The sequence below is a fragment of the Notamacropus eugenii genome, chromosome 6, assembly GCF_028372415.1.
Source record: "Notamacropus eugenii isolate mMacEug1 chromosome 6, mMacEug1.pri_v2, whole genome shotgun sequence".
Classification (NCBI taxonomy): Eukaryota; Metazoa; Chordata; class Mammalia; order Diprotodontia; family Macropodidae; genus Notamacropus; species Notamacropus eugenii.
Window position 1 is genome coordinate 197,167,157 of NC_092877.1, and position 18,338 is coordinate 197,185,494.

Genomic DNA, 18,338 nt, shown 5'->3' on the forward strand with positions numbered 1-18,338 from the left:
TAGGTTACATCAGATCCTGGCAGGGTTGTGCTAGTAAATGTTTAACAACTGGCTCTCTGAAAAGCATGAAACATGTTTTAAGCTTCATCTGCATTTTTAACATTTTCTCCTTCACTTTCTTAAGTCTAGACAAACATCATAACAGTAACTCAAGTCCTAATTTATATTTTGCTGATTTCCAAGGTATAAAATGCCCATACTGAAAACTTAACAATCAGTGCTAGCACTGTGCTGGATACTGGTGCTGGACTTGTAGCTATGATCAAGTTCAAAACTCACTTTAGACACTAGCTGTGTGACCCTGAGCAAATCATTGAACTTCCTTGATAGACTGTTCCCTCTATAAAATGAGGGGATTGTACATGATGGACTTTAAGGTCTCTTATGGCTCTAAATCTGTAATCCCTAATGTTTTTTGTAATGCAACTAGTCACTCTTTATGACTTACACCAACATTTTCAGACCTCTTAGATAAATGATATTTATTTTTAAGCTTAAGAATTACTGTGATGCTACAATAATACCAAAGTAAGAGGTATATATGGCCAGCTCAGTGGTGCAGTGGATAGTGATGAACCTGGAATCAGGAAGATCTTGAGTTCAAATTAACCTCAAACAACTTCCTAGCTGTGGACCTTGGGCAAGACATTTAACCAGTGCCTCAGTTCATCATCTGTAAAATGAGCTGGAGAAGGAAACTGCAAAACATTCAGTATTTATACCAAGAAAACCTTAAACAGGGGTCACAAAGAGTCAGTATGACTGAAAGGACTAAACAACAAAAAGTTGTGTATGCACATATTCATTTTCAGCTAGTGTCTAGTTTATATATGTATGCATTTAAATTCACCTTATGTCCAGTTACTTTGACATTTAATTTATGCAAAGTCATTCATTTAAACAAAGTAATCCCATTTATAGATATTTGACATTAAATGCTTAGAAATACAGAATTTCTTTAGTACTTTTACTTTTTAAAGTAAGGCCCAAGATAATTTTAAATCCTGCCCATGGCCACCAGATGTCACTAGTATGGAGATCATTTCTTGTTCTATTTGAATGATAGAATATAGTTTGATTAGAAATATTGCATTTAAATCTGGGAGGTCCATGTGTAAGTTTCACAAGGGTCATGAATTGGATGGGGGGGATGACACCTCCATTTCAATATGACTGGTTTCTTTTGTAATACTATAGATTTTATTTTATTCATTTTATGACATTATTCTGAAAAGTGGTTGATAGACTTCATCAGATTGCCAAATGTATTCATGATGAAAAAAAGGCTAAGAACCCTAGGTTTAAAGGGATATTGAGGAAATTTTTCTCATTTCTTCCATAAGTACTTGCTCAACTTAAAGGCCAAGCTTTATCTCTAAGATGGTTGTAAATACAACTCCCCCTCCCCCCCAAATTAACAAGTTGTTCATTATAGAAAAGTTAACATTGAGGGTTTTGAAGAGACAATGATGCCCTGTTTATCTATATTTTTACAATTTACAAAATAGTTTTCTCATAACAATATTGTGAATTGAGGTAGTATCAATATTATTCCTATTTTACTGAAGGCAAAACTGAGGATTTGAAAGCCTCATTGTCAAAAGTAGCAGAACTTCAACTTGAGCCCATGTTTCTAGACTAAGATCCTTCAGCATTCTTTCTACTACACAGTGTTGCCCCGAATTAATCTCCAGAGGAGACCTTCTTTTCATAATCATTTCCTAATCATTTCAGAATAGTCATTCCTAACTTTTCTAGAGTTGTGACTCTTAGTACTAAGTGTCTGATTTCTCAGCTCTTCTTCCTTTGAGGAGACTAGATAGAGACTAAGTACCATATGACACATATTTTTCCAACTAACATAAAATAAAACCAGCTTTGTCCCAAAAGTACCTTGCTATGGTATGAGATACTTATGCTGTAGAAATTATCAAAACCTGAAATGTTTTTTTAAAAAAATTACTTATTCTGAATTCAAGAAACAAAGCAAGAATTTTCATAATATAGTAGAATAGGAAAAATAGATAATTGTACATGAAACTACAAATCTATTATCTACTATTTGCTAATCCTTTTAATTATACTATAAAATTATTATGTAACTTTCTTTTATCTTCCCTTTTTTTTCTCATTGTCTCCCACCTCCTATTATAGAGATGGTTACTGTTAGACACAGACAAATGTGTGTTGTGTGTGTATATGTGTGTGTCTGTATGTATAAACCATTCTATATACACTTCTATTTATAAGTTCTGTCTCTGGATGTAGATAGTGTCTTCCTTCATATATCCTTTGTAGTTAGTTTTAAGTTTCTTATTTTGGTTCTGCAACCCCATAATCTACGATTTTTTTTTCAAAAAATATTTATTTATTTTTAGTTTTCAACATTCATTTTCACAAGATTTTGAGTTCCAAATAGTCTCACCATCTCTCCCATCCCCCCACCCATACACCCTGTGCATTCTGATTACCCCATCCCCCAATCTGCCCTCCCTTCTATCACACCCTTCCCTTTCCTTATCCCCATCTTCTGTCTTGTCTTGTAGGGCAAGGTAGATTTCTATACCACATTACTTGTATTTCTTATTTTCCAGTTACATGTAAAAACAATTTTCAGTATTAGTTCCTAAAACTTTGAGTTCCAACTTCTCTCCCTTCCTCCCTCCCCACCCATTCTCACTGAGAAGGCAAGCAATTCAATATAGGCCATATCTGTGCAGTTTTGCAAAAGACTTGCACAATAGTCACGTTGTGAAAGACTAACTATACTTCCCTCCATCCTATCCTGGCCCCTATTTATTCTGTTCTCTCTTTTGTCCTTGACTCTCTGCTAAGCTGTTTACTACTAATTACTCCCTCCTCCCATTTGCCCTCCCTTCTGCCATCCCCCCCACCCCATTTATCCCCTTCTCCCCAGCTTTCCTGTAGTGTAAGATAGATTTTCATACTAAATTGAGTGTGCATGTTATTCTCACCTTAAGCCAAATGTGATGAGAGTAAGCTTCACTTTATGCCTCTCACCTCCCCCTTTTACTCCTCCATTGAAAAAGCTTTTCCTTGCCTCTTTTATGAGAGATAATTTGCCCCATTCCATTTCTCCCTTTCTCTTCCCCATGTATTCCTCTCTCATCCCTTAATTTTATTTTTTTTAGATATCATCCCTTCCTATTCAACTCACCCTGTGCCCTCTGTATACATATATATGCATATATAATATATATGTATATATACACTTATATGTATATTTTATATGTATATATACATATATATGTATATATGTATGTGTGTGTGTATGTATAATCCCTCCAACTACCCAAATACTGAGAAAAGTTTCAAGAGTTACAAATATTATCTTTCCATGTAGGAATGCAAACAGTTCAACTTTAGTAAGTCTCTTATGATTTCTCTTTCCTGTTTACCTTCTCATGTTTCTCTTGATTCTTGTGTTTGAAGGTCAAATTTTCTATTCAGCTCTAGTCTTTCCATCAAGAATGCTTGAAAGTCCTCTAATTCACTGAATGACCATTTTTTCCCTTGAACTATTATACTCAGTTTTGCTGGGTAGGTGATTCTTGGTTTTAATCCTAGTTCCTTTGACTTCTGGAATATCCTATTCCATGCCTTTTGATCCCTTAACGTAGAAGCTGCTAGATCTTGTGTTATCCTGCTTGTATTTCCACAATACTCAAATTGTTTCTTTCTAGCTGCTTGCAATATTTTCTCCTTGACCTGGGAACTCTGAAATTTGGCTCCAATATTCCTAGGAGTTTCTCTTTTTGGATCTCTTTCAGGCAGTGATCTGTGGATTCCTTGAATACTTATTTTGCCCTCTGGTTCTAGAATCTCAGGGCAGTTTTCCTTGATAATTTCATGAAAGATGATGTCTAGGCTCTTTTTTTGATCATGGCTTTCAGGTAGGCCCATAACTTTTAAGTTGTCTCTCCTGGATCTATTTTCCAGGTCAGTTGTTTTTCCAATGAGATATTTCACATTATCTTCCATTTTTTCATTCTTTTGGTTTTGTTTTGTGATTTCTTGGTTTCTCATCAAGTCATTGGCCTCCATCTGTTCCATTCTAATTTTGAAAGAACTATTTTCTTCAGTGAGCTTTTGAATCTCCTTTTCCATTTGGCTAATTCTGCTTTTGAAAGCATTCTTCTTCTCATTGGCTTTTTGAACCTCTTTTGCCAGTTGAGTTAACCTATTTTTTAAGGTGTTATTTTCTTCAGCATTTTTTTGGGTCTCCTTTAGCAGGGTGTGGACCTGCTTTTCATGCTTTTCTTTCATCTCTCTCATTTCTCTTCCCAGTTTTTCCTCCACCTCTCTAACTTCATTTTCAAAATCCTTTTTAGCTCTTCTGTGGCCTGAGCCCATTGGGTGGGCTGGGATACAGAAGCCTTGACTTCTGTGTCTTTCCCTGATGGTAAGCATTGTTCTTCCTCATCAGAAAGGAAGGGAGGAAATACCTGTTCACCAAGCAAGTAACCTTCTATAGTCTTATTTTTTTTTCCTTTTTCTGGGCATTTTCCCAACCAGTGACTTGACTTCTGAGTGTCCTCTTCACACCCACTCACCCACTTGGCCTCCAGATCTGCCCAGCCAGTGCTTGGGGTCTGAGATTCAAATGCTGCTTCCCAGCCTCAGGGCTCTTGGCGGGGGCAGGGCTGCTATTCAGTGTGAGATTATGTCCAGCTGCTCAGGTGGAGGCAGGGCCGCCACTGGGGGCTCACTTCCCTCAGGGGGTTTATGCAGAGACCTTCAACAATGGATCCAGGCTCCTGCCTGCTTGGGGAGCCCTGGTCTGCTCCCACCTCCACTGCTGCCTCCCGAGGGCGCCTGAGTTATGGGGGCACCCCACTCCCCTCTCAGCAAGCCGAGGAGACCCTCTCATCAACCTTAGGGGGCTGTGGGTGGAGGGAGCTGGCAGCTGGAAATTCCATCCCTGAAGCCTGCTCGGATCTGCTCCTCTCAGTGCTGCATGCCAAGGCAGGGCTGGGCTCGGCTCCAGGTCCGGGGCGACGGACCTTTTGCGAGAGGTTTTCAGGGCTCTCTGGAACAGAAATTTTGTCTGCTCTGTTGTTCTGTGGCTTCTGCTGCTCCAAAATTTGTTGGGAGGTCTTCTTTACAGATATTTTATGGGCTGTGGGTTTGGAGCTGGCATATGTGTGTCTTTCTACTCCGCCATCTTGGCTCCACCGAGTTAGTCTATTTTTAAAGGTGTTATTTTCTTCAGCATTTTTTTGGGGTCTCCTTTAGCAAGCTTTTGATGTGCTTTCATGATTTTCTTGCATCACTCTCATTTCTCTTTCCGATTTTTCCTCCACTTCTCTTACTTGATTTTCAAAATCCTTTTTGAACTCTTCCGTGGCCTGAGACCATTGTATATTTATTTTAGGGGTTTTGGATGCAGAAGCCTTGACTTTTATGTCTTTCCCTGATGGTATACATTGTTCTTCCTCATCTGAAAGGATGGGAGAAGATATCTGTTCACCAAGAAAGTAAGCTTCTATAGTCTTATTTTTTCCCCTTTTTGGAAATTTTCCCAGTCAGTTACTTGACTTTTGAGTCCTTTGTCAAGAGGAGGGTATACTCTAGGGACCTATAAGTTCTCAGTTCCTCCAATGTGACATAATCAAGGGAGAGGAGTTTTGTCCTCTCTTGGCCTGCAATCTGATCTGGGAGCAACCACAAGCTTTTCTGCCCAGGATCTATGAGCAGAATTCCCTCTCCAGAGCCTCCCCCAGCTTCACAAACCAGTGCTTCTCCTCACCCCAGAGCAGCCACTCAGGACTGAGATCCAGATCAGTGGCTTGATTCCCCCAAGGTCTTTATGCTGAGAGTTCCAAAACTGAATGCTGCACCACCTGGGGCTGCTTTGGGCCAGGGCTAGGCAGGACCCTCCCCCCCCTCTCCCCTAGGTGAATGAGATTTCTCACTGACCTTTGAAGCTGTCTTTGGCATTTGTGGGGATCTGGGAACCTCAGCTGCTATCTATGACTCCTCGCCTTGAAGCCTGTTCTAGTCCTGTCCATGCTGAGGCATGCATCCACGGCTGCACTGCGCTCTGCTATGAGCCTGGTGCAATAAACCTTTCCTGTCAGCCTTCCAGACTGTCTTGGGCTGTAAATCTCTTTCACTCTGTTGTTTTGTGGCTTCTGCTGCTCTAGAATTAGTTTAGCATCATTTTTTACAGATATTTTATGGGCTATGGGGGGAGAGCTTCTACAGTTCCATCCTTTTACTCTGCCATCTTGGTTCTGTCCCCCCATAATCTAAGATTTTTAAGGCTTGTACAAAGTTTTAGCTTTTGTTATTGAGCTGTTTCAGTTGTGTCCAACTCTCCGTGACCCCATATGGAGTTTTCTTGGCAAAGATCCTAGAGTGGTTTGCCATTTCCTTTTCAAGTTTATTATACAGTGAGGAAACTGAGGCAAACAGGGTTAAATAATTTTCCCAGGTTCACATAGCTACATCTACGTAAAAGAGAATTCACTCATTGACTAAATGCATATCCACTACATTTAAAGTAAAACAAAATAATCTATGTCACTTCCTCTGACTTTCTAATTTTGATTCCCACACACTAGTTCACTTGATATCAGCAATCTCTTAGGTCTGTGTATCCCTTTCTTTGAGGAAGATCCCAATTTCTCTATGCCTTCCAATCCCATGTGATAATTATCTGTGTATTCCATAAATCCTCTGCAGAGCATCTGCCCAACATTCTGCCATCCTTCCTTTGATTCTTTTATTATATCAGGCATGCCAGTGTTACATTCAGGAAACATCTTCTGTCTCTCATGGATGGAGTATTTACCTTCTTTTAATACATGCTTTTGATATGGAGAGGGAAATCAGGTGGCACCGTGGGTAGAGCACTGGCCTGGAGTCAGAAGGACCTGGACTTCAAATCTGGCCTCACACACTTACTAGCTGTATGATCCTGGGTAAGTCATTTAACTCAGTTTCCTTTTCTGTGAAATGAGCTGGAGAAGAAAATGGCAAACCACTCCATTATCTTTGTCAAGAAAACCCAAAGTGGCATCACAAAAAATCAGACACAACTGAAATAACTGAACAACAACAAATTGATATGAGGAGACATCATGAGGTTTCACATAGTCACTAAATATTTATTAAGTAATTACTATGTGCCAGGTACTCGGGATGCAATGGAAGGTAAAAGACAGTTACTGAACTCAAGGATCACACAGTCTAACAGAGGAGAAAACATGCAAATAACTATCTTCAAACAAATCATATTCAGGATATATCAGAAACCATAGGAGAAGTACTAGATTGAAGTGGGGGCAATGAAAGGCTTCCTGGCATAATGCGTTGGACTTGGAGTTAGAAAGGCCAGGCAAAGATGGGGTCAATTTATATGAATTCACAAAGGTGAGAGATAGTAGGACATGATAAGGGAATATCTAATTGTCTAGTTCAGCTAGAATGTAGAATATATGGAGAAAAGCTATATGAAATTGAATTGGAGACGAGCTTGGAAGGAAATTATGAGAAGCCTTAAATGTTCTGCTAAAGATTGTTTTAACTAAAAGATTGTTTTGAACTCAAGAGCCACTGAGGTTTTAAAAGCAGATGATGATATGGAATATTATTTTTGTAGTTGTGTGAATAATGGACTGGAGAGGAGAGAGAATGGATAGTGAGACTAGTAAGGAGACTCTTCTAAGAGTGCTAATGATAAGAATTTGAACCAGGGTGATAAAAATGAATGTGGAGTAGAGGTTGAAAAATGTAATAGGACTTTGACTACTGGTTAGATGCAGAGAGAGAAACAAAAGCCAAGATGACCCCAGGATTTTAAGTCTGGGTGATGATAGAAAGTTGGTAGTTCTAGAAATAGAAATAGAAAAGTTTGAAGAAGTAGGAGATTTAAGGGTAAGATTATAAGCTCAACTTTGTACATGTTGAATTTGAAGTAACAATAATAGCTCTGAGAGGAGATATTCAGCAAGCAATTGGAGATATGGAGCTGGAGCTCAAAGGAGAGACTGGGGTAGGAGTCACCTTCAGGAGGATGATAACCGAATCCATATGTAATGGTTCTTAAATAATATTTTATAATTTAAAGAGCAACTCAAAAGGGTTATGCCCTGTCCCAAGGCCTCATCTTCACCATTGCTGAAACCCTAATCAAGTCAAAGAATAGTGAAGCATCACTTTTGTTTTTCACTTATATCCAACTCCAGCTCATTTTACAGATGAGGAAATTGAGGCAAACAGGGGTGACTTGTCTAAGGTCACAGAGTTAATAAGTGTATAAGGCTGCATTTGAATTCAGGAAGAAGAGTCTTCCTGACTGCAAGCCCGACACTCTATCCTCAGTACTACCCAGCTGCCCATCACTTTCATATATTCCAACAATTAGATATCTAGTGTTGGTTAAATAATGTGATTCTGACAGTGACACATGTGGCCAACAGAACAGATTACACATCATGAGTCAAATAACAGCCATTGATCTGATCTTTAAAAACAGCATCTGTAGTCTGCTCCCACCACACCCCCGAAGTAATGAAATGGGAGGCTTCCTTGTCCTTTCTGATTTATGTTTGCCCTAGTAATTGTTCTATAGCTATCCTTTAACAGACATAGAGCTTATTCAGAAGATCTTGTAAAAAGCCATAACTAAGAAAAGAAAGATTGGATCATCAGCTTCAGCTTCTGTCCCAAGTGATGGACTACACTTCCCTGTTGATGGTAATTCCTTGAATATCTCTTGATTGACAAGTCTAGGGCACAGGGTGATTTTGTGACTGGCAGCTTAAATCTCTGTCTATCTTTTCTCTACTATTGCAATTTTTTTTTAACAAACAATGAAAAATCCTGATTAACTCACTTGAGACATGAGAGAGGATGAAATCACCAAGGAAGAGAATATAAAGAAATAATGTAAGAGGAAAGAAGGGAGGGGAGAGAAAGGAAGGGAAAGGGAAAGGAAAGGGGAAAGGGAAAGAGAAGGGAGGGCATGGTCTCGGTAAATATCTGCTCTTTAGTGTTGGGGGGCAGCAGAGGAATAGGCGAGACTGTCCTTCCCCCTCCCCAGAAAATGTTCTTAAAACAAGCATTAGGTTCTGGGAATGCAAATACTGTTAGTGGCCTTACTTATTTTATATCCTGGAACAAATTTTTACCCTTTTGGAAAATCTCCTCAGGCACAGAGGAGGTCTTTCCAACTCAATTAAGACTCTGTTGCTAAACTAACAACAGGGCTTTTTAGTCACTCTAGTTCGTGAAGCCCCCTCTTACCTTTCCAGTGGTCTCATACTTTTCTCCCCTACATTTATGCTTTGACAAGTATTCTTTGAGGCAGTGTCACTGGCCACTATACTGTTCCATGAACAAGACATTCCATTGCCTGGTTTTGGGCATTCTCTCTGGGGGTTCTCTGTGCCTAGAATGCTCTCTTTCTCTGGCTTCCTTTTAGTCCCAAGTAAAATCCCATCTTTTACTGGAAGACTTCCCAAACCCCGTTTAATGCCAGTGACTTCCTTCTGTGAATTATTCCCTATTTATCCTGCATACAGGAGTTACCTCACTCTAAGTGAGTACCTGTAAAGACCTTGGCCTAAAGGGCTTGAGGTCTCACAGTGCATCCTGGGTCCTCTCCAGTCATCCTGATGAATATCTGGTCACTGGATTCAGATGGCTCTGGAGGAGAAGTGAGGTTGGTGATTTGCACAGCCCTCCCTCACTCAAAACAAAGTCAAGTGCAAGTCATGTCATCATTTCTCTGATGGCATGATCTTCTTCAGCAAGGAAGGATGAACACAAGCTTGCTTTGTGTCTGTTGTTGTTTGCATGTTTTCTCCCCCATTAGACTGTAAGCCCCTTCAGGGCAGGGATTGTCTTTTGCCTTCTGTTGGTGAATTATTGGATTTTTTAAAATTATTTTTAAATTATTTTTTTGAATTATTGTTCTTAAAAGTGTGCTTGGCACATATTAGGCATTTAATAAATGTTTATCATTTGATTGATTTGCCAAATTATTGAGGAGCTGTGGCCTGTTTCCTTGGATTGCTATATATTTTCTAGGCCTTTCTCTTCATCTCATTACCTTCAAAGGACAAAAGCTCCTTTCAGATGCCAACCACTTCTGGTTCTTCCTATCCATAGTTCTGGCCTTACCTAGTCTTCTATAAATTGTTTAAAAGCAACATCTTTTTTTATTTTTTAAACCAGAAAGCTCTGCTACCCTACCGAGTGTTTTTACTTTTAATATACAATCTGAACATATATAGAGCACATCTAAATATCTACAGAGTAACCAGTGGTATCTGTTTTAGAACCATCTGCTGCACAAATACTTTTCATGTGAAAGAATGTAGCTAAATAAATAGGAAATTAATTATAAGCTATATTTATGTGCAGATCATGCGTACCAACAGCGGTCTTTGCAGTTTGTTTGTAACTGTGATTTATACATCTTCGATGAGCTTCTCAAATGTTTTCTGGGGTAGCATTCAGCTCATAGTGACTCTCTTAAAGTAAGAAATGCTTGTTGAGGCAAGACTTTTTTTTTTTAAGATAGTCACACCTATGGCTTTGCCACCGCTTCATCTTCTTGCCATGTTTTATGGATGAATCAAGTTCAGTAACGATAATCTGAGACAGTGCCTGGCACTAGTTAGTCAGGGGAAGGTCAACTATTTTTGATCACTTACGATTCTGATCCTCACTGCCCCCCCCTCCCCCCAGATGCTCCTCAATTCATGTCTTAAAATAGCATGTCATTCTCAGCTGCCAGACTGCAGTCCGCCCAGGGGAGAGGAAAACATCAACTGATAGAGTACAGGAGCAAGTGACCAAAGACAAGGAAAGAGACACTCCTCAAGTAGATTGTGCTTCCTTGGGGACAAACAAAACTTCTTTCTTCTACATTAGGGCATTACTCCTATCTTATTGAGCATCAGGGTCTTGTAAAAGATTTTTTCTTTTTTTTTTGGAAACTGAAACCAGTAGCTTCACAATGAAACGTAACATTGCGGTCTTTTTTGGAGCTCTCTTTGGTGCCCTAGGAGTTCTTCTCTTTTTGGTGGCTTTTGGGTCAGATTATTGGCTGCTTGTGACTGAAGTTGGGAAATGTTCAGGTGAACATAATGTGCGTTTTCTTCTTCAGGATAATGATTTATTCTGTAGTCTCTAGTATATGTTTCCCCTCCTCTTGCAGGTGAAGAATCCATGGAAATCAGAGAATAGTGGATCTAATAGTTGAATTTCTATGTTCAAGAGATGTAATGACAGCAAATAGAAGTTTATCAGTCAGCATTAGAAAGATTTTTCTTGCTTTTTCTAAATGGCTGAATGTGACTAAGGTTGGTTGCTTTCTATCCAATAATATGATTTTTATGTTTTGGGCAGGTAGAGAATGTCACCTTCCACCATGAAGGTTTCTTCTGGAGATGTTGGTTTAGTGGAGTTGCTGAGGAAAACACAGCCAACATTTGGAAATTCTGGTACAGTAAGTGAGATTTAATTTCATTTTCTTCTTTTATTAAAAAAAATGAACAACTTCAATGTAGAATAACATGAATATTTCATTAAGTTATTATAGCATCTGAAGTCATTGCCTTTCCAGTGCTTTTGGGGGATAGTTTTATTGGGCAATATAGTTGTACAACTGTCTGGAAAATAAATTTAGGTTGTGTGTGTGTGTGTGTGTGTGTGTGTGTGTGTGTATGTATGTATGTAAAAGGTGACTGGTAGTAGATAATATGAAACTTAATACCATATAGTCACCATCCAACTAGGGGCAATTTAACTTCCCTCTCCCTAAGTATCTGTTATGAACATTATCTTGAAAGTCGAACTTCTTTTGATTGTAGCCCTTTAAAACCTTATAACTTTGGGAATTCTAGAAGGGAGAGTTTACCGGTTTATATCCAAATCTGAAAATTTTGTTTAAGTATATGTACTAAAATCCTATAAGCAATAGTAGCAGAGACATGAAACTTGTTTCAACTATATTGCATGATAAATCAATGGATAAATTTCCTTTTATGTAAACATAGTTTTGAAATGTACATAAGATATTTTCATGACCCTACTAAGGCAGACTGCCATGACCCTTTCCCCTGAAAATGTATATCATATGATTTATGTTAGCTCAGATATTGATTTATTAAAAAAAAAACAACAACATCTTGCTTTATGGTCAATTGGCATCAAGGTAAAAACAGTCACTTGAAGAATGTTCATTTTTCTTGATAATGATTGAGAACTTCTCTTGCTGTGTCTATAATAATAAATTTTGGGAGACACAGCAAGGAAAGTTATTTCCATACCAAGCAAAGATGTGAAATCTATATTCAAGGGCAGAATAACTGAACACTTTAGCAAACTAATTTATTTTGAGGGGGAACGCAAGATAGTTTCCATAAGAATAAAGTTTATTTTAAGAGACTTTTGTGTTCAGTCTTTATTTAGTCATGTCCAACATGACCCCATTTAGGGTTTTCTTGGTAGAGATACTGAAGTGGTTGTAATTTTTTTTGTCCAGCTTATTTGACAACTGAGGCAAACAGGTGACTTTCCCAGGGTCACACAGTGTCTGAGGACAGATTTGAACTCTGAAAGAGAATTTTTCTGATTCAAGACCCTGCACTCTATCTGTTGTGCCATTAGCTGCCCCTTAAGAGAGTTCTTTGAAGGGGTAATATGGATAAAAGTGAATCAGTTAGCATGTTACATTTGGACTTTCAAAAGATCTTTGACAGAGTTGAGTAGAATTTGGGGAGAGTCATGTTGCCTTATACTTAGAGAACAAAATCAAATTATGTTTTATGTCGATAATATGGGAAATGACATATAGACAATTGCATTTCCCTCAGTAGTGAACGTTGGTCCCCTTCTTTTGTATTTTTAGAAATGAATGTTTAGAGGGAATGTAAGGTTTTCAGATCATAACTTCTTTGTAAGTCGTGTCTCTAAACAAACAAATAATAATAAATGGGAACTAATTTTCTTTTCAATGTCATCTTTTCTAGAAATGGAGATAAAAAAGCCATGTAAAAGGACGGTTCTGGTTAGCTGATCTGAATACTCAAGGTTTTCTTCTAATGTTGATGGAAATAGAAAGATCTGTCTCCATTCTGAAGACTGTGTCCAGTGAAACAATTCCCTAGCTGAATGGAATTGTAATTGATTTAGTATTTATTGAAATAGTAATTCACCTAGCAAGCCTGGTATGTGCCAGGCTCTGCACTAAGCTCTTTTGATATGAAGAATGAATGGGAAAAACATGTAGGTAGCTATGTACAAATAAGACATATACAGGATAAATTGGGGGTCATCTCAGAGGGAAGGCACTAAGATTAAGGAACATTGGGAAAGGTTTCTTCAAGAAGATGAGATTTTAGCTGAGACTTGAAGGAAACCAGAGAAACTGAAATAAGGAAGGAATTCATTCTAGATATGACTGACAGGGCAAATTCAGAGTCAGAAGATGGAGTGTTGTGTGGGAGAAACAGCAACTAAGCCAGTGTCATTGCAAGGGAGTAAGATAAAAGAAGAATGGAGAGATAGGAAGGGATTAGGTTATGAAGGGCTTTGAAAACCAAACAGAGGATTTTACATTTGGCACTGAGAGGAATAGAGAGAATTATAGATTCCATGAGTTTACCTTCAGTCCGCTGAAGTTTATTGAATGAGGGGGAGGGATGGAATGACCTGCTCATTTTAGGAAAATCAACTTAACAGGATTAGTGGAAGACATATTGGGGTGGGGAGAGACTTGTAGCAGGGAAACCAACCAGCATGGTATTATAATAGTGCAGAAGTGGTAGAAGGCCAGCTCCAGGGTAATGGCAGTGTCAGAAGAGAGAAAGACTTGTAGAGGAGATATGTTATGAATTTAAAATCAATAGGCCCTGACACTTACTAGACTTGGGGTTGTGGTGGAGAGAAAGAGTGAGGAGTTGAGGATGAAACCCAGGTTGTTACTCTGGTTGACTAGGAGCTTGGTGTAGTACCTTTGCTGGTAATAGGAAAGTTAGAAAGAAGCAAGGGGTTAGCTAGATGGCACCGTGGATAGAATACTGCCTCTGGAGTCAGGAGGACCTGAGTTCAAATTTGGCCTCGAATACTTGCTAGCTGTGTGGCTCAGGGCAAGTCATTTAATCCCAGTTGCCTCCTCCAAAAACAAAACAAAACAAACAAAAAAAAAGTGAAGGTTTGAGGGAAAAGATATTCAGTTTGAGACATATTGAATATAAATGTCTGGAGGAACAGATAATGTTGAGTAAACAATGCTGAAATCTAGATGAAACATTCTTCCAAACCCTTTATCCCCCCTCCAAATAATAGTGTGTGTGTGTGTGTGTGTGTGTGTGTGTGTGTGTGTGTGTCTAGGATTTCTTGTATAATTGCTTTAATTCTCTACTTTACTTTGTGTAATCACAGTTCTTATGCCCCCTCAAAGCCACTCTTTATTATAAACAAGAACATCTCAGCTTCTCAATAACAGAGACTTTTAAAAAATTCATTTCTAGCAAATCAATCACCATCTAAGAACTGTACACATGCTTACCTCTCCCCGTATCCCTTCCTGAGAGATGAGCACAATTCGACCTCCTATGACTCTGCAGTCAGTAAGTACTTCACTTTCTTGGAATACTTGATCTAAAGAATAATTTACCTGGACTAAAGTGGGATCAAAGAGATTGTGGTTCATTTTAAAAAATCACTTAATGAGCTGAAGTTAAGCATTTTCTCCCCCCCCATAAAAAGATCACAAACATAGTGATATGTGTATGGAATGACATTTAACAGATTCTTGGGTCTTCTCATAACGGCTGTGGGAGGATTTCAGGATATGGAATCAGAGGACCTTGACTCAGATCCTAGTTCTACAACTTACTACTTGAGTGAGTCACATCGGACAAAATATTTTACCTTGTTAAACCTCTGCTTTTCCATCTGTAAAATAGGGAGTTTAGACTAAATGATCTCTGAGTTCTCCTCCACCTCAAAATCTAATAGCATTCTTTTGCTATTTTCTATTATCAAAAAATTAAAATTATTTTAAAATGTTTTGACAGTAGGAAAAATGGCTTCTCTTAAAAAATAAATAAAATTTTAAGAATACTCAAAAATTCACCCCCAAATTAAGATGGCTTATTTAATAGAAATTTCAAGTTTTTGAATTTATTTTATAGTTTTTACTTTGGCTACTCATAAAAGTGATGTTTTTCTACCTTACCTCTAAAAGATTGTTGCAAACTGCATAACTTATCCCAGTTGATTCTCAGAATAATTAACTAGAAGAAATACTTATGTAGCTTCCTTTGTGTCTACATAATCTCATTTAGTGAGTTTCAGAGAAAGTGTAGAAACTTGCTCGGTCTCCTATACTGTCAGCCTGATTCAACCAATGCATAAATCAAGGCTGGTCAGCCTGACCAAGGGTAGGAGCCAGAATTCACCAGTGTCATCAATGAAGGCCACAATATTTTTATTTTCGAAATTTTAATGCCTAATTCACTTTTATACTGAATAGACTTGACAAATGTTTATATTATCCATCCATTTATTCATTTGTATGTAAAATCAGTTTTGTCTCCACACTAAGATGTCAGTTTTCTATCAAAGGACACAATACTGCATTTCATGATAGCATCAATACAATACTTAATGTCAATTCTTTTTTTTTTTTTTAATCTCATCCTTGCTTCAAGCATTGTATGCACAGTTCTGAAGGATCACAAGCCATCTATCCTTGGCATAAATTATTCTCTGGATAGGCCAAAGTATCAATAGTTACTCATCTAAGCAGGTTTTAGAGGTTGAATCACTGAGTAATTGTGTAGAGGCCTGACCAGAAAGTATTACACTTAGAAGGTACCCCACTCCAAGGTCACTATAGTAAGTAGTCACATTGTCTAAGTAAGTCAATATGGAAGGATTTATTAAAGGCCCATTTGTTTGCCATGCTACATTAGACTTTATACAAAGATAATCGCACAGATATTTCTTCTTGTCTCAGTATAAAACAGATACTTTCCATGGTCTAAAAGAGCTATATATCCCAGACCATCTAATATGCCACCAGAGTATAGCCTCAGCACTTGGAACCTGTGGCACATCTTATAAGTTTCCTCTATAAGGATTTGCAATCCCAGTCAACTCAATGTTTTCAGTCTAGTTCAGGGAGAAGAGTAGAGTTTCTATTCAGGATCATGAATTATAAGGTTATTGCAATCAATAGCAAAGTAGGGGCTCAGGGAGCTGGCAAGTACCCTGTTGTGGAAACTGGGGAACATTTTTTTAAATTTAGACTCTCATCTTTGCTTTTTCTCCTTTCAATATTATTATTTTTACCCTTGAACAGAGACATCTTTGTCCTGCTCCATGTTTGCTCTGACTCTTCATGACCCTATTTGGAATTTTCTTGGCAAAGATACTGGAGTTGTGGCCATTCCTTACTCCAGTTCATTTTACAGATGAGGAAACTGAGGCAAACAGGTTTAAGTGACTTGCCTGAGATCACACAGCTAGGAAGTGTCAGAGGCCAGATTTAACTTAGCTGTTCCTGACGTCAGGCTCTACACTCTATCCATTTCACCACCAAGCTAAATAGTATATCTATTCATAAGTTAGATGATGATAGAGAGGAGGACTGAGAGCACAAGGCAATGGATATAGAGATGGAAGGGATCAGGAGGTCATCTAGTCCAGATCTCTCATTTTACACATGAGGAAATTGAGGCCCAGGGAGCTTAAGTGACTTATGCCCTAGGCCATACAATCAATCAACAGTCATTTATGAAGTGTTTACTGGGTGAGAGGCACTGTGCTACGTTCTGTGAATAAAAAGAAAGACAATTGTCCCTGCCCTCAAGTAGTTCATGTTATAAATCAGAAGAGATACATACAACATACAAATATATGCGTATGTATTTGTATACATATAGTAGATTGAAGGTCTTATCAGAGAGAAACTCACTTGAATTAAAAGGGAAAAGTATCTTGCAGAAAGTCAAATGTGATCTGAGACTTGAAGGAAACCAGGGAAACAAGAAAGCATGCTAGGTATGGGGACCTGCCAGTGCAAAGGCAGAGAGAGAGGAGATAGAGAACATAAAGAGCAACAAATAGGTCTGTGCAGTGAGATTGTAAGAGTTTATGGTGGGGAATAAAGTAGAAAAAAGATTATAAAGATTGAAAAGGGGCCAGGTTATGAAGAGTTTTTGAAGGTCAAACAGAACATTTTTTTTATTTGATCCCAGAAGCAACAGGTTGCTACTGGAGGTTATTGAATGAGGGAGGGTAATAGTGGTGATGCTGCATGCTGAGTGGAGGATAAATTGGAATAGGGAAAGAGACTTGAAGAAAGGAGATCAATCAGAATTTATTTAATAGTTTAGGCTAGAGGTGGTCAAATTCTGAATGAGGGCAGTAGCTGTGTTTATGGCTGTGTGTCAAGGGGAAATATGAAAAATATTGTGAAAGTAGAAATAATGCAAGTAAAAAACAAAAAAAAACAGTAGTGGAGGCAAGATTTGAATTCGGACCCTCTGATTCCAAATCTGGTACACTTTTTCCCAAATCATGTCAGTTTTCTATTATCCTTACAAAAAAACCACAAAAGACTACTGAAAGCATTTCTATGTTCCAGAATAATTTATCCAAAGTCACACAACCACCAACTTTTATAAAGTGTCCTACTGTATGATAAGGCAGGTAGTGTAGTAGGTAGAGAGCTAGACCTGGAGTCAGGAAGACTCTTCTTCCTGAGTTCAAATCTGGCTCCAGACACTTACTACCAAGGTCACATAATTGACCTTGGACAAATCACTTAACCCTATTTGCCTCACTTTTCTCATCTATAAAATGAGTTGGAGAGGGAAATGACAAACTGTTCCATTATCTCTACCTGTAAGCCTTAAATGAGGTCATAAAGAGTTGGACACAATTGAAAACAACTGAACAGAAGCACCTTGATAAACATTTCTTATAGCCCCTTACCACTTGGTGGTTTTATGTACATGAGCTCATTCAGTTGCCACAACAATCCTTGTGAGGTAGTCAGGAGATCTTGTTTCACAGTTACAGGTACTGCGACTCAGATACATTAAATGATTTGCCAAATATCACATGACTCCTACATTCAGCACTTTCTCTCTCTCTCTCTCTCTCTCTCTCTCTCTCTCTCTCTCTCTCTCTCTCTCTCTCCCTCCCTCCCTCCCCTTTCTTTTCCTTCCTTCTTTCTTCAGTCATTTATTCATTATTTTAATGCTCTTTATACTATCCAACATTATCTCCCTATTATATTACCTCTTTTCCATAATGGGTGGGAAATTTTCACTCCTAAATAA

At 38.3% G+C, this 18,338-nt stretch overlaps 1 protein-coding gene across 11 annotated transcripts in view; it reads left to right on the forward strand.

Moving 5' to 3' along the window:
* Positions 1-18,338, forward strand: part of TMEM182 (transmembrane protein 182) — a 116,215-nt gene that overhangs the window by 19,551 nt on the left and 78,326 nt on the right. For 5 of the 11 annotated variants that reach the window (XM_072621740.1, XM_072621739.1, XM_072621737.1 and 2 more), the window contains 3 exons: positions 8,614-8,724; positions 11,386-11,485; positions 14,514-14,612. In XM_072621740.1, coding sequence (XP_072477841.1) covers positions 8,701-8,724; positions 11,386-11,485; positions 14,514-14,612 — 223 coding nt within the window. In that variant the 5' untranslated portion in view covers positions 8,614-8,700. Of the gene's footprint in view, positions 1-8,613; positions 8,725-9,161; positions 11,126-11,385; positions 11,486-14,513; positions 14,613-18,338 lie in introns of those variants that run through there. The other 6 variants (XM_072621741.1, XM_072621742.1, XM_072621743.1 and 3 more) reach the window with 6 other exon arrangements.